Source organism: Scomber japonicus, chromosome 19 (genome assembly GCF_027409825.1).
Source record: "Scomber japonicus isolate fScoJap1 chromosome 19, fScoJap1.pri, whole genome shotgun sequence".
In the NCBI taxonomy this organism is placed as follows: Eukaryota; Metazoa; Chordata; class Actinopteri; order Scombriformes; family Scombridae; genus Scomber; species Scomber japonicus.
In genome coordinates, this window is record NC_070596.1 from 26,519,542 (window position 1) to 26,543,795 (window position 24,254).

Here is a 24,254-nt window from a genome sequence, read left to right on the forward strand (position 1 = left end):
TAAAACAAAATAATCTCTCGTCTTAATATGTTTATGTATCATTGTGATAATGCAAGGCAACCAAGAAGCAACAGTTGTGTGATCAACAAACATCCCTCCTTGGCATAGTTGGTTTAATGCTGCCCCCTGCTGGTGAGAACTGTGCACCAACACCTGTGCAATCTAATGCAATATAACAGCTCTGCCATGAATTCTGATCTAATGAGGTTTATACATTTCCAGTTATTATTGACACTTTGTTTATAATAAACCAATTTTACTATTAGTTAGTTTATTAGAGGCTGTAATGAATGGTGGTGATGTATTGGAGTGCATGATAATGAAAACTTTCTATTTTACCCCACTCACGTATGTTAAAGTAGCTGACCTTTTACTCTTATTTATTTCTCAGCCAGAGCTCCTTTCCACATGAAGACAAAAATGAAGAACCAACCCAACAGTATATTCAGTTCTACATAATTTGCATATGCATGTGTGTTTATAGTCATTTGCACCACCAAATATCAGTTCTGACAGGTCCTCCATCCTGTAGTCCTGGTCTTGAAGACGGACTGTGTCATGAGGCTTCAGCAGTTTGAGTTATTAAGTGGATATTTGCCATGTTGACAGTCTTTTTAGCATCAAATTCTCTCTTTTTGTATTCCCAAATAAAGTACTTTATCTAAAGCTTCATATTAGCTTCTGTCAGGTGAGTAGCAGGGGACCCAAATGCTGCAGCCCAGCAAAGCCAATACATTGCTGCAGGTCAGCAGGGACAGGTACATGAGGTTGGGGGTGGTGCTTATGCTTATGCTGAAAGCAGAAAACCAAGCTGTGAGCCATTGTGGTGCTGGTGGGCAGTAGTGGAGGAGCCCCTAACCCTAACCTCGGACAGGTATGGTGGCCATGCAATCCAAGGAGAGGTTTTGTCATCTGCCATGAAGACAGGAAATCTGGCTGACACATCCACTTTTCTGACCTCTCAGAGCCAGGTGGGTCGCCAGGTATTCAATCCAATCCAATCCAATCCAATCCACTTCATTTATATAGCCTGATTTTAACAAACACAAGGTTTCCAAAGTGCTGCACAACAAGATAAAACTCAATAAATAGATAACACAATAGAAGCACAATAAAAAGTGAAGTACACAATAGAAAGATAAAAGCAATACAATAAATAAAATGCACTGCCCGCACAAGATAAAAATATGCACGTATACACATAAAATCAACACTCTACATGGTGTCAAAAGCCAAAGAAAAGGGCTGGAACTGGCTCAGGACAAGCAGGCTGCAGGTTCACAATCCCAAACCTTGGAGACTGAAGAGTAGGCTGGTTGCAGGGAGAGTAAGGTGCAGACTGAAGTTTAGCAGGCTAGTGACTAGCATGCTGCAGATTAGGTTTAGAAGCAATATTGGAGTATTTTTACTGCATCAATAAGTATGAATTTTTACTGTAAGTATTAGTTTTAATGCACAACTTTTACTTACTTACTTTACTAATACATTATTGTATACTGTGTTTAGTTACTTCTTTAACTCAATGCGGTTTTAAATGTTTCCTTTTATAAACTACCGTCAGACAGGCTGTTCCTTTTTAGGCTATGTCTTGCAACCTTTTATTTATATCATTTCATATTGTGTTATTCTTATTTCTAAAACTCAATGCATAATCTAAACAGAAGGACAACTTTGGACCTTTAAAAAAAATCACACCACTAACAATATAATAAGTATTTTTAGATACTATACCAGTAGATGTGTAGCCCACAGATAAGTGGGAGTTGAATGTTAGTCAGATAGGCTTCTCTTTTACTGGAAATGAAAAGAAACACATCTTAAGCAATCACATATTTGAAGAGTGAATGGCAGTCAAAATAGTGAAGCAACGAAACAATGCAGTCACACCCGCGGACATTAAGGTCTACATTACAGCTAATTTTACCTACTTCAGCAGCCATGACTTTGAGGACACGACGTTTTCGCCTGTTTCTCCTTTTTTGCTACATCCAGACTTGTCTTTGCCAGTCAGGTAAGTTATTGCTTTGGTCTTTTTTCTGTGGTCTCAGTAATATTTGTTGCTAAAGTGTAATGAAGTTGCATATATGACATGGTTATTTATTATTTATGCGTTTGAGTAAAAAAAATGTTACAAATGCATTTTGCAAACTAATATTTTCCACTCATATCTTGGGATATTTGATTTAAGAGTACTTATTTTAATACTAATTATAATTTTCTGTTGACTTTCCTTGCCCTTTCATCTCTCTGGATGTCTCTCCCTCAGTATGATTGTTTTGCCAGAGTGATGGTTATTTGGGGTGCTTAAACTATGTGTGCTCTCTCATGCAAAAAAGTCAAAAAATGTTATTGCATTGCAAACTAATATTTTCCACTCTTGGGATGTTTGATTTATTTTATGTATTGCTTTTTTTCACTTTTCCCTGACTCCCCTCTTATAATAGAAAATGCAAGTTGCAACACACACTAAATTCACTCTGACTAACCTGGACTTCTACTATCCATGTATTAAGAGTTATTTGTAACCAATGGCAATGGGGCAGATATTTTGAGGGGAGTCAGACAATTCTACACCTGTTAATGATCATGGAGGCTGCAGTGGACATTATTAACCTATGGGCAAATTCAGGAGGCTTATCTCCATGCACTTACCACAGTCACAGTCAAATCAAGCACACTTATAGAAGAACAGCCGCCTCACACTAAAATTAGCTTAAGAGTCTCATGTTTTACCTGCAGGACTAATGCTGTTCATTTCATTTATGATATGAAAACATTGCGCAATTAACAAATCATCAAGGACCTGACAAGTACAGGTACACCTCCCATTTTCATCACACCAGTAACTAATGTGTGTGCTACAGACAGAAAGAGAAAGAATACAAATAACTAAAGACTAAGACTAAGATGTCTGTATCGTGTGATAGGTAAGGAGCATGTTCCCAGGGATGGAGAGGAAAATGCGTCATGCCACCCTGCTCCAGTACAGGGTTGGCTATTTCTGACCTCTTCTTTTTAATGTTGGTGGTTACTCCACCTGTGTGTCACACCACCTCTATAGCCTACATCATGGGTGCCGAACAGGTGACCGCAAAGGACACAACTGTACATCCTCGCTCATAGTTTCTCTAGCAAACATCCTCGCCCCTCGAGAGGGGGCAAAAATGAGAAAGGCCATAAGAGTATCCTGCGGAAGTTTGATTGAATGTGTTTATTCATTGGTCAGCTGATCAGTAGACTGCTGTTGTAATTAGGGCTGGATATCGGTATTCAATACCTTTAAGACATGGACTGAAATAAATAGAAAAGTAGTATCGAAATGTCTCCCATCAAACGATACCTGCAATTGATTCTTTTTGCACCCAGAGCTAGAAAATATTACTATTTGTATGGACTTTCACAAAGCCAATCAAAGCAAGCGTTCTTTGATTTAATGCGACGTGATTGGCCCACTGCCACAGCAGCTACAACCCGTCTGTGGTGGTGAAGTCGTTATGAATTTTAGTTAGCGAGCTTAGCAGTCCAGCAGCCAAGTTGCCACCTAAACGTTCTAAAGTGTGTCTACACTACACGCCTGTTACACCAGATAAAAGCAAGTGCACAAAATGTGTAATGAATATCAAATGAAGTACTCAACTGGTATCGGTATCACCTTAAGGGAACTTGGTATGGTACTGGTATCGTAAGCTTTTAAACGATAGTAGCAGATCAGGAAAACTATCTGTGGAAGAGGAATGGAAGCACCAACAGCAGCCGATAATATTTATTCTCAAAATGAAAAAATACTGAATTATGAATCAATCACAAAAAATGCTTCTGTAATTTAATTATTATTCTTCATAAGCCAAAAAGCTTCTTTTCTTCTTTTCCATTTCAGGTATGTCTGAGTTCCTTCAGGAAGATTCGACGGATGTCTTCGTGTGGTATAATTGGCCTATGGTCCAAACTGGTACGTAAGGGAAGTGGTGAGAGGTTCAAGGGTTTGTGACCCCCTCATTGGTGGTAAAATTTGATCAAATCAGTTGTGCAATAGTAAATTTCTGTATACAATTAATTTATGTGACATTAAGGGAACATTGATGAACAAATGAGACAACTAAAGGAAGTAGTAAACCAATTTTTGAATTCAGTTTGTTCCTGCACAGAAATTAGGTTTATATTGTGGCTCATACCTGTCAGCAATGCTATGTTTGTTTTGTATGTGTATTTATCTGGTAATTGCCGTATTGTGCACTATGAATTTCCATGAAGACAAATAAATATCTTTCCATCTAAGGTGCAGAGTCCATCTCACATTTGAGTTTCAGATGTAGTCAAATCAGAAAATGCTAGAATAGAATAGGTCCTTTACTGTCATTGTCAGAAGTACAACAACATTTTAAAGTGCTTAAAAATGAAAGAAGAAGATAATCAATAAATACGATACATAAAAACAGCCCAAGTATACCCATATACGGTTACATCCTGTCATTGCACAGCCCTATTGGAGTCAGTTGTAAATAGTATTAATTAGCAGTATTGAGTGTAGTAATGTCTGTAGGATAAAAACTGTGTTTGAATCTGTTTGTCCTTGTTTTAACTGATCTGAATCGCCTGTCTGATGGCAGCAGTTCAAACAGAGAGTGTCCAGGGTGAGAAGAGTCCTTTATAATGTTCTGTGCTTTTTTGATTCAACGGGAACTGTGTAGTTCTTCCAGTGTGGGGAGAGGGCATATTAACCTAAAAACTTGTGCTTTTCATATGATTTCAGAACGTGTCCACATTAACCAAGGCCACGCTGGTATACCGGTGGAGACCGGTGATGGGGTGTTCATCAACTCCCAAGCCAGAGAAGTCCTGAGCAGTTCTCTTACAACTGTCTTCCTCCCAATCATCTACATCATTGTGTTTGCTGTGGGGCTGCCTACTAATGCCATGGCAATATGGGTTTTCCTCTTCAGGACAAAGAACAAGCACCCGTCGTCAATCTACATGGCAAATTTGGCTCTGGCTGACTTGCTCTTTGTCATCTGGGTCCCTCTGAAGATAGCGTACCACTTCAATGGCAACAACTGGATCTATGGAGAAGGGTTGTGCAAAGTGCTGGTGGCGTTTTTCTATGGCAACATGTACTGCTCCATCGCTTTCATCGCCTGCATGAGCGTCCAGCGTTACTGGGTGGTGGTCCACCCGCTGTCCCAGCAGCAGAGGAACACCTGCGTACCTGTTGCTGTCTCTGTCACAATCTGGGTGGTGGTCTGGCTTATCACCATCCCTCTCTACCTGTATGAGCAACAGGTAAAAGTAACAAACCTCAATCCAAACATCTTTACCTGCCACGATGTTACTCGGCTCAGTCAGGCAAAAATAGCAGCTGGCTACTTCCTGACGATGGGAACTCTGGGATTTGTTGCTCCCGCTGTCGTATGTATCATATCCTACGTCCTCATGCTCAGAGCTCTCAGGAACAGCATGACAGATGCTACCATCGCCAAGAAGCGACGGAAGACTGTGGTCTTAATCATCACAGTGTTGGTTATGTTTATAGTATGCTTTGTCCCCAGTAACATCATGCTGTTGGTGCACTACATCCTCCTGTTGGCTGGTGCCGAAAACAACTTATATGGATTTTACATCACCACCCTGTGCCTGGCAAGTCTCAACAGCTGTATCGACCCTTTTCTGTACTACTTCATCTCCAAGAACTTCAGGGATCATGTGAAGAACACATTCCTCTGCAGGAGCGAGAGGGACGTGAAAAGGATGGGGGTGTCCCCCGGGGCTCTGAAATCTTCAGAAGAGCAACACAAATGCGTTCACTCAGGGAACATGCGGAGCACTGAATGCTAGAGGATTGATAATTATTACACTCATGTATAAAACTTAATTTTACAGACCCCTTACTTTTTGTAGAAGTTTCCTGAAAATTTGCAGATAATTTGTTGATAGGAGGTGGTTAAATTTTAAGACATTTCCTAGAAAAGGTAGAAAGGGTTTTGTGGAACAAGCACTTCCCTTTATGAAGTGGTGCAATTTGGTACAAATTGGTTAAGCACTTAAAAAGGAAATTGAGGAAATTGTGAAACTGTTGGTGCAATATTGAATAAAGAAGTTTCCTGATAGACAGTTACACTGAATCCAAGTGATGTGACTGACTTTACTGAAACAATAAAAATATCATATAGCAAGTAACAAGCACAAAGCCTGTAGGGTCTAGCCTTGATGTTTTTCTGTCATGATTAGAATAAATGGAGGAGAGCTGAACCTAAGATGCCAACAGAAAGTGTTCAAATTGCAATTTTTTAATATTTTTTAACACATTTTAATTCAGAAGTCTTGCTTTGAAACGCTGAAGTGACACACATGCCCATTTGAGTGAATAATGAAGTTTAAAATAATGCAGGGAAGGTAGTGTTAGATTAGATAAGAAGAACTCTGCTGAATGTTTGAAATGCTATTATGTTTGCACTGTAAATGTAAGAGCGTAAAAGTGTACAAGCTGCAAGTGAGTACAAGGACTTGCGATTATTTCCATATTGTGTATTTTTATGTTTTTTGTATAAATGTAATTTGTTGAAAAGCATATTTTAATGCACTTATGTTTCACCCCTGAAAAGCTTTTAATCATGTCTTATTTTGTATTTTCTTTAAACAAGGACTTGCAATTATTTTTTCTATTTTCTTTAAATATAAACCACTTTTAAAACAAAATAAACTCTTGTCTTAATATGTTTAAGTATCATTGTGATAGTGCAAGGCAACCAAGAAGCAACAGTTGTGTGATCAACAAACATCCCTCCTTGGCATAGTTGGTTTAATGCTGCCCCCTGCTGGTGAGAACTGTGCACCAACACCTGTGCAATCTAATGCAATATAACAGCTCTGCCATAAATTCTGATCTAATGAGGTTTATACATTTCCATTTATTATTCATCTTTTGTTAGTGTTAATTCTACTTTTATTACACAAAATTTATCATTAGTTAGTTTATTAGAGGCTGTAATGAATGGTGGTGATGTATTGGAGTGCATGATAATGAAACTCTTTCTATTTTACCCCACTCATGTATGTTAATGTAGTTGGCCTTTTACTCTGCTACATTTATGTCACAGCCAGAGCTCTTTTCCACATGAAGACAAAAATGTAAAACCAACCCAACAGTATATTATGGTGTTAAAATTAGCTCCACGTTGACTAATAAAATGCTGCTTACAGGTTACTGCATACTTTATTCATAAGCAAGACTGGATTGCAATAGGGCAAAGAAGAAACTGACTGGACCCCCTGATAACCCCCCAGAAAACCCTGTATTATTCAGTTCTACATAATTTGCATATACATGTGTGTTTTTAGACATTTGCACCACCAAATATCAGCTCTGACAGGTCCTCCATCCTGTAGTCCTGGTCTTGAAGAGGGACTGTGTCATGAGGCTTCAGCAGTTTGAGTTATTAAGTGAATATCTGCCACATTGACAGTCTTTTTAGCATCAAATTCCCTCTTTGCGATTTCCCTCTTGGTGAGTAGCAAAGGATGGACCCAAATGCCCAGGGGGTTGCTGCAGGTCAGCAGGGACAGGATGTTGTTGGAGCTCGGGCTCAGGAGGTTGGGGCTGGTGCTTATCCTAAAAGTTGGATGAAGTTGGAGGGAAAGGCAGATTGAGGACACAAGGGACAAACACAAGAAAAACTCAAAACCAAAATCCCAATAAACAACCCTTTTCCCAATAAACTTACACACATACAACCATAGCAGAACACACATGAAACATAACCCAAATACACAACCTCTCTCATCTGTAACAAACAAAACGAAAAACCCCAAAACACAAAAAGTACAAATATACAGAGTCCATGACAGCTTCAGATAACCTTTTAAATACATTTCTTGAAACTCTGAAAGAGGCTTGTTGATTTTGGCTGCCATGGACAGTATGAACAGGAGGAATGATTATGACAAGAAAAACTTCAAAACCAACTTCAGTCTTCATTTTCTTAACCTGATAGGAGAGGCTTGAAAACTTGGTCTTTGAATATACTGTTTTGCCTGACTTATAGTCAAGTACCCAAATATAAAAGAAATATACATACATGTGTAATAAAAAATAAAAAAAACTAACAGATATTCACATATAAGAAGCTGGTACTTGGGGCATTTTTCCTTAAAAATTACAAAAATAGTGAATCTATTATGAAGATTTCTGGCAATTAATTGTCAGCAAATCAATTAATCAACTAATAATTTCATCTCTAGAGTCCTACTTCCTTGTCGTGGGGGCCTTAAACAAATTTTTTTCCCCAGGTAAATCCGGCTATGTTCATGAGGAGTATTTGTACTGCATCAATAAGTATATACTTATTTATAGTTTGACGGCATGGCTTTTATTTATATCATTTCATATTGTGTTATTCTTATTTCTAAAACTCAATGCATAATCTAAACAGAAGGACAACTTTGGACCTTTAAAAAAAATCACACCACTAACAATATAATAAGTATTTTTAGATACTATACCAGTAGATGTGTAGCCCACAGATAAGTGGGAGTTGAATGTTAGTCAGATAGGCTTCTCTTTTACTGGAAATGAAAAGAAACACGTCTTAAGCAATCACATATTTGAAGAGTGAATGGCAGTCAAAATAGTGAAGCAGTGAAGTAACGCAGTCACACCCGCGGACATTAAGGTCTACATTACAGCTATTTTTACCTACTTCAGCAGCCATGACTTTGAGGACACAATGTTTTCACCTGTTTCTCCTTTTTTGCTACGTCCAGACTTGTCTCTGCCGGGCAGGTAAGTTATTGCTCTTTTTATCTGTGGTCCCAGTAATGTTTGCTGCTAAAGTGTAAACTAATATTTTCCACTCATATCTTGGGATATTTGATTTAAGAGTACTTATTTTAATACTAATTATAATTATTCTAAATATCTGTTGACTTTCCTTGCCCTTTCATCTGTTTCACTCTGTGGATGCCTCTCATTTTCCCTCAGTATGAGTGTTTTGTCAGAGTTATGGTTATTTGGGGTGCTTTATGTTCTCTCGTTCATGCCCCTATTGAAAGGAGTCTTATTATGAATCATGAAACAATAGTAAGGACATTTTTTACCTAGTTACCTTACCTAGTTTTTTTTTTACCTATATAAGAACAGCCGCCCGAATTAAGTACTCAATTGGTGTCAGTATCACTTTAAGGCTTCTGTAACTTTATTATTGTTCTTCAAATGCCAAAAACTTCTTCTTTTCCATTTCAGGTATGTCTCAGCTCCTTCAGCAAAATGTGACGACCCGGTTTGATAGTTACAGACAAATTATTGGGACTTTTGGTGAGTTACACATACAATTAATTTATGTGACATTTAGGTAACAATAATGAACAAAGGAGATACCTACAGTATCTAAGTTTTTTTGAGTGAGTTCCTGCACCAAAATAAGGTTTATATTCTGGTTCATACCTGTCATCAATGCTAGACTATGAGCTTGGGTTTCACTCTGTGATTTCTAGCTTTGGGAAAGAGTGGTGCAAGTTCACAAACACTGACTGAACTGTCTCAAGGCACAGAAATAAAGTGTGAAATCTTAAAGTGGATAGTATAACAAGTACAACAAATATGCAGGGCCTAGCCTTAGTGAAGTTATGGGAAGTAAGGAAAGCAAGGAGACTTAACCATAATGAAAAGCACCAATGGTCACTGTGTCCTGCTGCTGCCTTCCACTTCCACCATTTTGCACCAATTCGTTTTTTTGAAGTAGCAATGGCCAATTGGGAAACTCTAACATTTGGCTGGCCAACCCATAGTGAAACTTCAACACTCATTCACTCACTTTATCATGGACAACTGTGGTTTTAGAACTGGTCCAGCCAAAAGGTGCCTCTACATTAACATATATATCAAATACAGACCCTGTTCGTTTGATGTTTTGGTTTAAGTTTGGCTCTATCAGCTGCATAATAATTGCTTTGATCACAATTTATAGTTACGTTATATGTGAAGTGAAGGTATGAGTGAGGTATAAGTGAAGTATGAAGTGCTCACAGCTGAATGATGATGTAAATTGTTGGTGATGTTAATGTTTGTTTGTGTTGGTAGCAGTGTTGTTGGTGTCTACTGTCTATTACTGATGTATGTCGTAGGGGTTGGGATGGGGTTGTGGGTGTCTAGAGTATGGTAGTGGATGTTTGTTTTGTATGTGTAGCCTATTTATCTGACAATTGCTGTATTGTGCACTATGAATTTCCATGAAGAGAAATATCTTTCCATCTAAGGTGCAGAGTCCATCTCACATTTGAGTTTCGGATGTAATCAAATCATGAAATGTTCCTGCATGTTAACCTGTATACTTATGCTTTTCATATGTTTTCATATTCATCTCATCAAGGTTACATAAAAAACGAGAACAAAGATGTTCCCCTCCAAGCCAGAAAAGTTCTGAGCAGTTCTCTTACAACTGTCTTCCTCCCAATCATCTACATCATTGTGTTTGCTGTGGGGCTGCCTACTAATGCCATGGCAATATGGGTTTTCCTCTTCAGGACCAAAAACAAGCACCCATCATCGATCTACATGGCAAACTTGGCTCTGGCTGACTTGCTCTTTGTCATCTGGGTCCCTCTGAAGATAGCGTACCACTTCAATGGCAACAACTGGATCTATGGAGAAGGGCTGTGCAAAGTGCTGGTGGCGTTTTTCTATGGCAACATGTACTGCTCCATCGCTTTCATCGCCTGCATAAGCGTCCAGCGTTACTGGGCGGTGGTCCACCCGCTGTCCCAGCAGCAGAGGAACACCTGCGTACCTGTTGCTGTCTCTGTCACAATCTGGGTGGTGGTCTGGCTTATCACCATCCCTCTCTACCTGTATGATCAACAGGTCAAAGTAACAAACCTCAATCCAAACATCTTTACCTGTCATGATGTCACCAGGCTCAGTCAGGCAAAAATAGCAGCTGGCTACTTCCTGACGATGGGAACTCTGGGATTTGTTGCTCCCACTGTCGTATGTATCATATCCTACGTCCTCATGCTCAGAGCTCTCAGGAACAGCATGACAGACGCTACCATCGCCAAGAAGCGACGGAAGGCTGTGGTCATAATCATCACAGTGTTGGTTATGTTTGTGGTGTGCTTCACCCCAAGTAATATCATGCTGTTGGTGCACTACATCCTAATGTTGGGTGGTGCCGAAAACAACTTGTATGGATTTTACATCACCACCCTGTGCCTGGCAAGTCTCAACAGCTGTATCGACCCTTTTCTGTACTACTTCATCTCCAAGAACTTCAGGGATCATGTGAAGAACACGTTCCTCTGCAGGAGCGAGAGGAATGTGAAAAGGATGGGGGTGTCCCCCGGGGTTCTGAAATCTTCAGAAGAGCAACACAAACACATCTGAGTCAGGGAACACAGGGCACTGAATGCTAGAGGATTGTTCATTATTAAGCTGCTTTTAATTTTGATCACTGACTGCTTTCAGGTATAAAATATATTGTTTTTCAATAACACTTAAGTTTCCTGGGAATTTGCAGATAATTTGTGGATATGAAGTGGTTACATTTCAAGATATTCTCTAAAAAGGGAAGAACTGCAATTTGGATAAAGACTTCTTTCACCTCTGCTTTGGTTAAGTTCATATGAGGAAATGTGGGAGTCATCTTCTATTCATGAGCTCAGCATTTCTTGCTTTGACCCAGAGAGGACCAGAGGTAACTGGTTTTTCTGAGGAAATCGTGAAACTGTTGGCGCAATATTGGACAGAGCAGAAGTTGGCTGCTAATGGAAAAAGTCTATACAGCAGTGCTTTGAACTAAATGCTCAAAATGACGCTAACATGCAGACTTTAGTTGGTTTCCTATTTTTACCATCTTAGTTCACAGCTGCAGATGATTGACTGCAGTGGTTTGGCCATGAATGAGAAATACATTTTGACCTGGTAATGGGCATGAGATGAAAGGCTTGGGGAAGAGGTCAAAATAATTATTACATTTAATCTTTAGGGGGAAAAGGTAGGATCACATATGCTCTGTACAATCTGGTCAAAGTGACTTATTGACTTAACTGAAACAATATAAATATTTATTATTTATTATGAAGTTCAAGTAACAGCAAGTGATGAGCAAAAAGCCTTTAGGGTATTGCCTTAATGTTTTTCTGTCATGATTAGAATAAATGGAGGACAGCTGAACCTACAATGCCAACAAGTGTTAAGAATTCAATTAAATGTTAGTTTGAGAGGTCTTTCTTTCATAGCAGAGATTGTGAAGCGACAGAGATGCCCATTTGACTGAATAATAAAGTTAAAAACAAAGTAGGCAAGGGAATGCAAGGCACATTTATTTGTACAGGGTGGATTAGGGTAATGTGGGACATGACTTGCCATTCTGACTTGTGTACCATATTTACATATGAATCCAATACATTATATTAACTCCTTATATCATGAAATCCTCAAGATGTTTCCTAGTTTAATCAGAAGACTTTTTTTTTTTTTTTTTTAGATATTGTACTCAAAGGGGAAAAGGCATATATTTTAGTGTTCCTTGTGCCAAATGGTTTCAGATTTTGTGGACACTAGTTTTTAGGCATCATTGGATGCTCTAATACATCATAAACATAATTTAATAATCAAGAACATTGTTTTATTCATGCCAGATTTATATCCTTAATCTTGATTTTGTGTAAATCCTATGTCACTGACTTTTAAGTGGATTTCACAAGAGGTACTTCCTGTTTGACTATTTTCCTGCCCCCATTTATGACATCATACCCACAAAGTCATATGATTTCTATTACATGACACCATAAAACATAAATGCATCAAGACAGGATATAAAAGCAACACATGGCAAAATAAAAAAAGAAATTTAAATACTATTAAAAGTGAAATAAAATAGAGTGAGACAGATAAAACAGGAAAATAAAAAGTAACAGTACAATGTAAGATATTAACCCTAAAATTTGGATTTAATTCGCAAACAGAAAAATCTTCAGCTGTGATTTGAAAGAACTGAGAGTTGGAGCAGACCAGCAATGTCCTGGGAGTTTGTTTAGATATGTGGAGCTTAAATCACTGAGCACTGCTTCCACATGTTTAGTTTGGACTCTGGGTGACAAAAAGCAGACCTGTTCCCTAGACCACCTGAGAGGTCTGGATTGTTCGTAAAGTAGCAGCACATCTGAAATGTATTTTGGCCCTAAACTATTCATTGCTTTATTACCCAACAGTAGCTTTTTATACTCTATCCTTGAGTTAGATAAGAAGAACTCTGCTGTATGTTTGATGACTATGAAATGTTAACGTTTGTACTGTACGTAAGAGTTTAAAAGTTTATATGCTGTGAGTGCATATGCAAATGATTGCAGAGTCTTTGGTATTTTGCCAATATTTTGTATTTTCTTTAAAAGCACACCACTTTTAAAACAAAACAAGCTTTCATCTAAATATGTTTAAGTTGTGATCATTGTGATGATAAAGGCAACCAAGAAACAACTGTTATGTGATCACAGCAAACATCCCTCATTGGCATAGTTGGTTTAATGCTGCCCCCTGCTGGTGAAAAATGTGCAATATCTACTGTATGTACACTCATTAAAGACTTTATGAGGAGCACCTTTCTAATCCAATGCAATCCAATACAACAGCTCTGCCATGAATCCTACTGTTATGAAGTTTATACTTTTTCAGTTATTGATGACATTGTCAGAGAGGTGGTACTAGCACTATTATTGAGGTTGTAGTAGGTATACTGGAGTCCATTATATTGAAATGCATTCCTATTTTGCCCAACTTATGTATGTTCATTTCCACAGATAGTTTAAAATTCTTATCATTATTCGCTGAAGTCCAAGTCCACATATTTTATGGTAAAGGATAACTTCTATTTCACAGTCAGGTGTCCATATGAACAATGAAAGAGGTTTTCTTCGCTGTAATTATTCCTCCTGTTTTTACTGATTATTAGTTCTTCAAATGTGCTTTCAATGGAAGTGATAGGGACCAAAATCCACAGTGTGTGCACTAGTGTCGTTATAGTTAACTAAAACTAAGACTAAAGCAGTGGGGGAAAAAATCAGTTATCTGTAATAAAAAATAAAAAAAAAAGATAGTTTAAAAAGAGGAAAACTAAATAAAAACTACAATGAACAATGCAAAACTAACTAAAATTACATTGAATTGCAGATCAAATCAGCTTAGTTTTATTTTTCCTCCCTTGATTTTTACTGTGGTTTGTCCAGTTTGACTTCTTGAGATAACCGGCTAGGGCCAGTAGGTGGCAGCAGAGAGGATTCCTGCTTGATGTGGAATAACTTTACTACGACCCTGCAGTAGATAAAAGTAAAGTGATGAAGAGAAAAACGAAGAATAAAACTAAATAAAAAATGAACTAAAACTACTTAATCATTTGTTTAACTAACTAAAACTAAACTGAAATAAAAAAACAAACTGAAAAATTAAATAAAAATACAATCTAATGAAAATTTCCAAACTATAATAACCCTGGTGTGCACACAGTCATTTAAAAGTAGATGTAAAGCTTATACGCGTCTTCAGCAGTTTGAGTTAGTCATATTAAGTCGATATCTGACACATTTTACAGTCTTTTTAGAGTCAGATTCTCTCTTTATGTTTCCCTGTTGAGCTGTGATGGAAGGTAACGTTGAAACATATCTACTTGATTTGACTCATTTGGATGACTGAAGCTTCATAATAGCTTCAGATAAACTTTTAAATACATTTCTTGGACTCACAAAGAGTGGATTTTGGCCCCCATGGACAGTGATTATGTCTATTGAATAAGAGAGGCTTGAAAACTGTAAACCTATAGGCTACTTGAACAGCTTATTTTCATCTAGTCAATATGCAAAAACCAAAAAATATATAAGAAATATACATGAATACTATAATATATAAGAAAACTAGCAAATATTCACATATGTGAACCTGGTACCAGAGAGTTTTGGGGGCACTTTTGCGTAAAATTATTTAAACAAATAATCAATTGTGAAGATTTCCGGGCAATTATTGTCCATCATATCAGCAAATCAACTAATATTTACACCTAGAGTACTACTCCCATGTGTAGTGGGGAGCCAAAAACAAACTTTTGCCCCAGACCCGTGTAGGAGGTAAATCTGGCTATATCCTAAGGAGTATTTTGAACTTCATATACTAATAGTTTTAATGCATGGCTTAATGTTACTTCTAAAACTCGATACATAATCTAAATAGAGGGACAGACAACCATCACCAAATAATATCCTCTGAATACATATTAGGAGTTCAGAGATATCAGAATTTGACTTTTATGTTCCTGCAGTACAGAGGAAGAGAAATACGTCCTTTAATTATGTATAACATACGGAAGATGAACTCGTGGGTGAGATTACCGAAATCAACCAAAGGTGTGTAACGGTTGGTTAAGCGAAGTCACCTGACTGAGTGACATCACGCAGGTGTCCCAACCATCTATATGTAGAGAGAGAGGATGGCAGCAAAATCAGTGAAGAAGTGAACAGACGCTGCCACACCCGTGGGCATTACATTGCACACATTATTATTTTATATTTTTTCTACCCACTTTTGCAGCCATGACTTTGAGGATACGATCGTTTCAGCTGTTTCTCCTTTTATGTTGCGTCTGGACTTGTCTTTGCCAAGGTAAGATATCGCTTTGTTGTTTTTTATCAGCACTGTTTGTGTTGTGTCATGAAAACAATCAGCTCAGGTAGATTTAACACCTATAACAAGTGTTTCTATGTTAACATACGAAGAATACAAGCCCTGTTTGTTTGGTTTAGTTTTTAATTGTATTTTAAAGGGTGGATACGAATTACCTTGATCACAGTATGTCAGGTAAAGTTTGGATGTTGTAATGTTGCTGACACAAAACTCAGAGGACAAGTAGAAAATGGGTCGAAGTGCTCACAGATGAAAGGAAGACAGGTTTTACTCACATTTGAGTTTCAGGTATTACACTTGACACGTTGCACCTGTGGATTTGCATATGTAGGCAAAACGTCTAGACAATTTAAGCAGAGGATCAGTGAAATATAAAAGTTCAATTCGCATTGATGCAGCAGTTCATTTTAACGACTTTAACTGTGATATTTCTACATTTCCTTCCCACCCAAGAGAGAGGGGGGTAATAAACCACGATCCTCTGCTGAAGCAAAGTGAAGCCTACTGGATCCACACATAACAAATTATCTCCCTTAGGGGGCTAAATAATAAGGGATTATTACTGAATGTGACTTTATAATGTAAACCTATATGAAAGCTTTTCCCTCACTGTTGACCTTTATTTATAGTCTCTCCACTCTCAGGTATTTTTCCATAAACTCCTGCCTGAGTCAGCCCTCGTGACTTTGATCCTATCCTTACTCTTTTTTTAAATAATGTTTTCTCTGTTTTTGTGTTTGTTCATATAATTGACTTACTTAAATTGCTACTTGGCTGATAGGTGTGATTTTTAATGTTACTATTGATATTTTTTAATATTTTCAAGATGTATCATATTGATTTGTATCTGATCAAGTGATCAAGTGACTTGGCTGAGACCAGTTGTAGGAGTTCACTCTGAGCCACAAGGTGCAGCAAATTGCCACTTTGTGTAATAATTGGTCACTGTAATCCCTGCCTTTGTATATGATTCAGTGACAAATAAGGGTTGGCAAGATGAGCAATTCAAAAATATAATTATAAGTAGTTTGACAAGTATGCTTTACATGTATTAATATGTATATTTTGTATTTATTTTGATTTGAAATTACATTACACAACCTTTTTTTTTAACCAAAAGTAAGACTGAATGCTCCTGTCTGGTAACAATTGTCTTTTAACACGGACCATAGGAGTCAAATGGTGTAATCAGTAATACCATATTGACATTTCATTTTAAAATCAAATTTGAAACCTGTGTAACCTGGTCTCAATACTTGAAATGTATTTTTGAAAGTAAACATTCATTTTTAATGGTTCTTATGAATTAACAATGTCAAGGGTTACACCATTTGACATGTAAACTGAGAAAACCTGACCAAGTCCAAAAAACGTCGGTTTATGAGTAATTGTTAAGAGCTTCTAGCGTTGTAGGCAGCAGTTGTGATCATCAGGAGTCGTTCTCTGTAAAACCACTTCCTGTTACATCACATTCTTCACAATTTTAATAACATGGCCTCTTAACTGTTGGTTACACTACAAGACACTTAATGTGGTTTAATTGACTTGACATGATTCCCCAAATTAAATTAAATATTTGGAACAATTGTATTTCATTAACTTTTATTTAATATGTAAAAGCAATAATGTAAGATTAGGCCAAACTACTTGATGTGGTGTTTTATTGAGCAAGTGTAATTTTTTGGTTCAAGTTAAATGGTTACACCACTTAGACGTGTTTGCCCCTTTTTAAAAAAAAATTGACTAAATCACATAAAAACATAAAAAGTAGCATCACATCATTAACCCATATAACAGTGTTTCTTTCCATTTGCTAGCATATACTTGAAGAAGGTCTTTGCCCAGATCGTTATGTGTCTATATTAAAATATCTTTATTGAACAAGTGGTGATAGTGTGCAAGCGTCCCTTCTTCTTTTTAGTTTCAGATGTAGATATAATTATTAGAAGTTCCCGCATGTAAATCTGAATACTTCTGCTTTTTCTCATGTTTTCATCTTGTCCCTTCACAGAAAATAGAGGCTTCACTGGTAATGAGAACAAAGATGGGGTGGATGTTACTCTCCAAGCAAGAAAAGTCCTGAGCAGTTCTCTTACAACTGTCTTCCTCCCAATCATCTACATCATTGTGTTTGCTGTGGGGCTGCCTACTAATGCCATGGCAATATGGGTATTCCTCTTCAGGACAAAAAACAAGCACCCGTCATCGATCTACATGGCAAACTTGGCTCTAGCTGACTTGCTCTTTGTCATCTGGGTCCCTCTGAAGATAGCGTACCACTTCAATGGCAACAACTGGATCTATGGAGAAGGGCTGTGCAAAGTGCTGGTGGCGTTTTTCTATGGCAACATGTACTGCTCCATCGCTTTCATCGCCTGCATAAGCGTCCAGCGTTACTGGGCGGTGGTCCACCCGCTGTCCCAGCAGCAGAGGGACACCTGCGTAGCTGTTGCTGTGTCTGTCACAATCTGGGTGGTGGTCTGGCTTATCACCATCCCTCTCTACCTGTATGAGCAACAGGTCAAAGTAACAAACCTCAATCCAAATATCTATACCTGTCATGATGTCACCAGGCCCAGTCAGGCCAAAATAGCAGCTGGCTACTTCCTGACGATGGGAACTCTGGGATTTGTTGCTCCCACTGTCGTATGTATCATATCCTACGTCCTCATGCTCAAAGCTCTCAGGAACAGCATGACAGACGCTACCATCGCTAAGAAGCGACGGAAGGCTGTGGTCTTAATCATCACAGTGTTGGTTATGTTTGTGGTTTGTTTCACTCCCAGTAACATCATGCTGCTGGCGCACTACATCCTCCTGTTGGGTGGTGCCGAAAACAACTTATATGGATTTTACATCACCACCCTGTGCCTGGCAAGTCTCAACAGCTGCATCGACCCTTTTGTTTACTACTTTATCTCTGAGGACTTCAGGAATCATGTGAAGAACACGTTCCTCTGCAGGAGCGAGAGGACCGTGGAGAGGATGAGGGTTTCCTTCAGTGCTTTGAAATACTCCAAGAAGACCAGCACATATACGTCTTCCTCAGGGAACACAGGGAGCACTGAATGCTAGAAGAGGACTGATCATTATTAAGCTGTTTTTATTCCTGATCACAGACTCTCAGGTGTAAAATATGTTTTTATTTTGGAAACACTGGGTTTTTTTTACAGGTCCCTTCATTTTTATAGTCGTTTCCTAGAACTTTGCAGGTATGACTTTGGTTTAGTTTTAGGACATTTTCCAAAAAGAGGTGGTGCACAAGAAAAAAACTGTTAAGTAGTTATAGTCCGTATGTGCCCACTCATTATATTTGGGTTCATAGTTGTTAATATGTAAAACTTGTATTCTTAATAGTTTTTTAACGAACAGAAAAAAGCTTCTCAGTGTCAAACTACATATTAGCGTTTGAGTCTTTCTTAAGGACTGTGTGAATCCTTTTCCATATCAAAAATAACATAACCCTTTCAAAGAATGAACAGTTACTGTACACAGCAGCTACTTTTAGAATATTGTTGAGTAGAAAATGAACGGACCGTGAACTTAATACTTTTTTTTTTTGGTTGTTCTTATTCTACTGTGACTTCCTCCACCTCAGGTTTGACTCAGTATATTTATGGACATTTACGAGTCATCTGTGACAATGACCTCCTGTTTTATGGCTTTGAACTGTCTAGATTACTGCTTATGATGTTTTTGTAAATACATTTCGTTTTTTTTTATATATATTTTACAATATACTTGTTTTATGATGTTGCACTTTCCTTGATGCAGTCCTCTGCTGTTTTTACTTGATTCAGTAGAATATAAATGATTTTATTCATTTTAATGGGTATGTTCTTTTAGTCTGTGTGTTGTAATTTAATTGAGATGAATTCTGTGAACTTTTGATGTGCCAGAATTGAGGCCCAAACCTTAAAATGGGCAAAATTAGCATGTTTTATTAAATATTATACAAGTTTGTATGTGTTTTTTTTTACGTTTTGTTTTTACTTGTATAACTATATTTTAGTACATCAATAAAATTCACTCTCTGACTAGCTGTTTCTTGACTGTGGGCAGGTTGGCCTCTGAAAGGTCAATTATAGTAGATTTTTTTTTTTTTACTAGTAGTTTCTCTGAAGAATCACAAACGACGGAGTGATGGATCTTTCTCTTTTATTCATGCCGGCATGGAGAAGGACTCAGAGTCGTTCTACCACACAACAAACAGTTTCAGCTTTTATACTGTAACTTTGAATAAGAGAGGGCAATAAAGTAACACAGTAACAAGTCATGAAGTCATAAAGTACATAAACCAACCAAGGAATAACCTTTTCTGACCCCCTACTAGATCAGTGTCTCGTCTGATTTAACAACATGCCTGAGGTTTAGGTGTTTACAGAAGTTAAGGTACATGACACACAAATCCCTCACACAGTCCAGGTACTTCTTGTTTTCAAAACAATCCTGATATTACTAACCATTGCTGGCAATTCAGGGTTATGTTCTTCAAATATTCCTCACTAAGACAAAACTTCATCCCAATTATTTGTTCTGTGTGTGGAAACTTTCATTGGAAGATTTTTCATACCTCCTATAATATCACAAATGTCTTTCTTTGCCCAAGAGCAAAAATATCAACTCAATTGCTGCCATTTGGTGAAATTTTGACTTCAGCGTATTGAAGAAATATGTTTGGTCATCTGAACTTGTTATGGTGAATGGACTGCAATTATTTAGTGCTTTTCTTGTCTTTCGACCACTCAAAGCGCTTTCACACCACAGGACACATTTACCCATTCACACACATTCAGTGGTGGTAAGCTACCACGTAGAGTGCTGGCTCAGCCATCGGGAGCGATTCAGGGTTCAGTATCTTCCACAAGGACACTTTGACATGGGAATCAAACCATTGATCTTACAGTTAGTGGAGGACCTGCTCTACCTCCTGAGCCACAGCTGTTATCAATCTAATATAACCAAATAACGATGATTACATTATTTAGAGGGGTATGTCTTGAAATTTAAACAGTTTTTATACTTTTATCAACTTGCCTTGCTTCTAGACCTGAAGATACAACTCCAGCTTGTCCATAATGGAGCAGTTCATATTCTTCAGAGTAGAAAGATGCAGTCATACCAATCAGTTACATATTTATATTAGTTACTAGTTAACATCAGGGCTGTTTCTAAGTTTACATCTTTGTGACAGCCATTTTAAGTATGTTCTATAATGAAATGTTTAAAGAGGTGAAATGATAAGTTGTTTTGGCTATTTTGATAGTCAGGGGATAACCAAAGTCACCATGAATATCTGTACCAGCTTTCAAAGTAACTGACCAGATATTTTTTTCCAGATAGTCAACTCAAAACCACAAATTTCAACCACATGGTGGTACTAAGCGTGAAGTCGAGGCATTGAGGAGAAGCGAGGGGTATTCTGGGGAGTCATGAATATCTGTACCAATGACCCACAGTTAACCACAAACCCATTCTCCGAGAAAAAGTTAACCGTTGAACACGAACACTGGCAGGCTAAAAATATAGAGCTATGTGAAGGGAAATGTGGCAAGTTTCACAGACTCTTTCTGCATCTGTGAAACTCTAAACCTCAAGACCACACTGTCTCTTTCGTCTTTTTAAAAAAAAATATCAGCTGGTCACAGAATAAGACACACGAACTATGCCAGGGGTGACTAAAGATAAAAAGAAAATAAAAGTCAATATATAAAGAAAAGAAAATCGTGTAAAGCTAAAAAAGTTTGTGTGTTTTAAGAGCTTGTTTTATTTGTGCATTCTCTATGGGGGGAAAAAAGTATGATGCATGATAAGTAAATTAAAATTGGGGAAGATACAGAAATAAGATACAATCAGAAATGCAACTGGCAGTTTACTCCATATCTGCACAGTGTGAGAACAGGAACCAAAATAAAGCGTGTCTCTCACCCTAACCCACAAAAGGTTTCAGTCTTTGTCGATAAGAGTTGGTTGGGTAGAATCTGTGAAGCAATCTCACTTTGTTTTTTGGGTTGTTTTTTTTAAACTTATGTGACAACCAGACTTTTCCAAAACAAAAAACCCAACAGGAGAAGATCAGTATGACTAGGACTTGTAATATATTGTGGAAAAAGATGACGGAGCTGCTGTTTTTTTTTACCTCAACCAGCACTGAGCTCTAGATATGGTCAAAGGTGGGCGGTCCAGCAAAAATGACGTCATCGTAACTGCAGGTAGTCTCGGGGCGTACCCTGCAAGGTCGGAGGTGTTTTACGACGTTTAAGAAGCTACTGGTGGTAGATAGTAAAACATAAAGTGAGGAGGAGATAGTGTGAACATCGCAGACATGGATTTAAAGTGTTTTTTGTCGCTCTTTTTAATTTTCTGCTGCTTTTCTGCCTCAAATGCTACACCAGGTAAGGTCCGTGTGTGTGTTGGTGTGTGTGTGTGTGTGTGTGGTTTCCTGGGGTTGGGTCGCTTTCATACCGACCTAATGAGGCACAATTAGTCTGTTTGTATCCCAAGACAGTATTAATAAGCTTCGAGCCAACTCTGTTATTATCTAACTGTAAGGTGTGAGAGTTATAAAACACGATCAGTCATAATTAGAGTGAATTGTTGGCAGATTATAGTTCTCACCTTGGATTGTGGTCAGTTTCCACACAGACAGGAGTGTCAGGAAATGTAGGCTAAACATCTAAAAACGTAATCGGAAAATAATAATAATAAATAACCTATATATTAATAAGCTGAAACAAATAGTGAATAGATTTGGTGATCTACAGATTTGTTGGAGTTTTAGAGAAGTACTCTGAAAACAACTATTCACCATTTTATTATATGGGTCAGTGACAAATAAGGGTTGGCAACGTGATCAATTAAAATATCTCTTTAAAAAAATGTCTTAAAAGCAGCATCAAGTTTGTTTAAATGTACTTTTTGTACTTTCTGTTGGTTTTATGTCATTTGAAAATACATTTGCACCATTTTTTTTTTTACCAAAACTAAATGCTCCTGATAATGTCAAATGGTATAACCCCAAAATAATGATAAATATACATATTTTATCCACATACAGTCTATTTAGGTGGACTTATACTAATAATTACTTAATGTAAATGGTTCCTGATTGACATGCTAACTAGTTGATATGGTGTGAATTGAGAATTTAGTGTTATTAAGCAAGTTTAATTATTTGGTTCAAAGTTTTTATGGTTACACCACTTAGACATTTCTGTCATAATCTTCCAATATATTTTCTCAAAATGGATTCAAAGCAGAAATTTTAAGCTGGGTCCACAAAAAAGAATGTGTGCAAGTTATCCATATATGTCATTGACCCATATTATAACTTTCCAAAATCATTGATAAAGAAACAATCGACCACCTACTAATAGATGAGGAAAATAAGTATCTACAACCCTACATTTAGTAAAATGTTTATCTGGATTACTGTCGGTTGCTGTTGCAGAACTTTTTACCCTTTATTATATATTATTATGTACTGACATTTGTGTGTCTTCTAACAGGCAAAAAAGGACGGGGGTTCATCGGGGTTGTGGACCCTATAAACTCAGACCTAGTTACTGTGGACAAGGCAGCATCCGACACACTGAAGAGCGGCCTCACCACAGTCTTCCTCCCAATTATCTACATTATCGTATTTGTAGTGGGGCTGCCTGCCAATGGCATTGCTGTCTGGGTGTTTCTCTTCAGATCAAAGAAGCACCCATCATCGATCTACATGGCCAACCTGGCTCTGGCAGACCTGCTCTTTGTCATTTGGACGCCCCTAAAGATTGCCTACCATTTTAATGGCAATGACTGGATTTACGGGGAACCGCTGTGCAAAGTCCTGGTGGGCTTCTTCTACGGGAACATGTATTGCTCCATTCTGTTCATCGCCTGCCTCAGCGTGCAGAGGTACTGGGTCGTGGCTCACCCTCTATCCCAGCAAAGGAAGAACAACAAACTGGCTGTTGGTGTCTGTGTGGTCATATGGGCTTTCATTTGGCTCACCACGACGCCTCTGTACCTGTACAACCACACCGCCAAGCTCAAAGACCCCAACATCACCACTTGCCACGACGTCAACATCATCAAAGATACCCTCAATCCGTTCCCTTCTGTCCAGCTCCCATACTACTACTTCATCTTCATGGGTATGGTTGTGTTCCTCGTGCCTTGTATTGTGATCATCGTGGCCTATATTCTGTTGCTCAAGACCCTCGGGAATAGCATGGACGACAGCACGGCAGGTAAGAACCGTCAGAAAGCTGTGATGTTGATCGTGACCGTCCTGGTGACCTTCCTAGTGTGTTTCATCCCGAGCAACATCATGCTGGTGTTGCATTACTCTCTGCTAAAGGATGGAGTGGTGAATAATGGTTATGCCTTCTACGTCACCACGTTGTGCCTTGCCAGCCTCAACAGTTGCTTGGACCCGTTCATCTACTACTTTGTGTCTGAGGACTTCAGAAACCACGTGAAGAACACGTTCCTGTGCAGGAGCAACAGAACTGTAGAGAGGATGAGAGTTTCTTTCAGTTCCATGAAATACTCCAGGAAGAGTAAAACATACTTATCGGATACTGGGACCACTCAGAGCAGTAGCTGCTAG

General features: G+C 38.1%; 3 protein-coding genes and 1 pseudogene across 3 annotated transcripts; all 4 read left to right on the forward strand.

The window, feature by feature from the left end:
- The first annotated feature begins 917 nt into the window (after positions 1 to 917).
- LOC128379881 (proteinase-activated receptor 2-like) lies at positions 918 to 5,829 on the forward strand. Its single transcript, XM_053339520.1, has 4 exons — positions 918 to 983; positions 2,928 to 2,990; positions 3,878 to 3,965; positions 4,751 to 5,829. Exons 1-4 carry the CDS (start codon positions 918 to 920, stop codon positions 5,827 to 5,829), a joined length of 1,296 nt encoding a protein of 431 aa, XP_053195495.1.
- A 1,683-nt stretch (positions 5,830 to 7,512) lies between these two features.
- On the forward strand, positions 7,513 to 11,393 carry LOC128379882 (proteinase-activated receptor 2-like; annotated as a pseudogene).
- A 3,948-nt stretch (positions 11,394 to 15,341) lies between these two features.
- LOC128379883 (proteinase-activated receptor 2-like) lies at positions 15,342 to 18,730 on the forward strand. The gene is made up of 2 exons (XM_053339522.1): positions 15,342 to 15,378; positions 17,667 to 18,730. Exons 1-2 carry the CDS (start codon positions 15,342 to 15,344, stop codon positions 18,728 to 18,730), a joined length of 1,101 nt encoding a protein of 366 aa, XP_053195497.1.
- Positions 18,731 to 21,883: 3,153 nt separating this feature from the next.
- LOC128380462 (proteinase-activated receptor 2-like) lies at positions 21,884 to 24,254 on the forward strand. Its single transcript, XM_053340280.1, has 2 exons — positions 21,884 to 22,050; positions 23,164 to 24,254. Exons 1-2 carry the CDS (start codon positions 21,981 to 21,983, stop codon positions 24,252 to 24,254), a joined length of 1,161 nt encoding a protein of 386 aa, XP_053196255.1. The 5' UTR covers positions 21,884 to 21,980.

Coding starts and splice junctions, on each gene's coding strand:
- LOC128380462 (XM_053340280.1), top strand. CDS start 21,981: ATGGATTTAAAGTGTTTTTTGTCGCTCTTTTTAATTTTCTGCTGCTTT. Junction 22,051..23,163: donor TGCCTCAAATGCTACACCAG/GTAAGGTCCGTG, acceptor GTCTTCTAACAG/GCAAAAAAGGACGGGGGTTC.
- LOC128379881 (XM_053339520.1), top strand. CDS start 918: ATGAAGACAGGAAATCTGGCTGACACATCCACTTTTCTGACCTCTCAG. Junction 984..2,927: donor AGAGCCAGGTGGGTCGCCAG/GTATTCAATCCA, acceptor ATCGTGTGATAG/GTAAGGAGCATGTTCCCAGG. Junction 2,991..3,877: donor CCACCCTGCTCCAGTACAGG/GTTGGCTATTTC, acceptor TTTCCATTTCAG/GTATGTCTGAGTTCCTTCAG.
- LOC128379883 (XM_053339522.1), top strand. CDS start 15,342: ATGAACTCGTGGGTGAGATTACCGAAATCAACCAAAG. Junction 15,379..17,666: donor ATTACCGAAATCAACCAAAG/GTGTGTAACGGT, acceptor GTCCCTTCACAG/AAAATAGAGGCTTCACTGGT.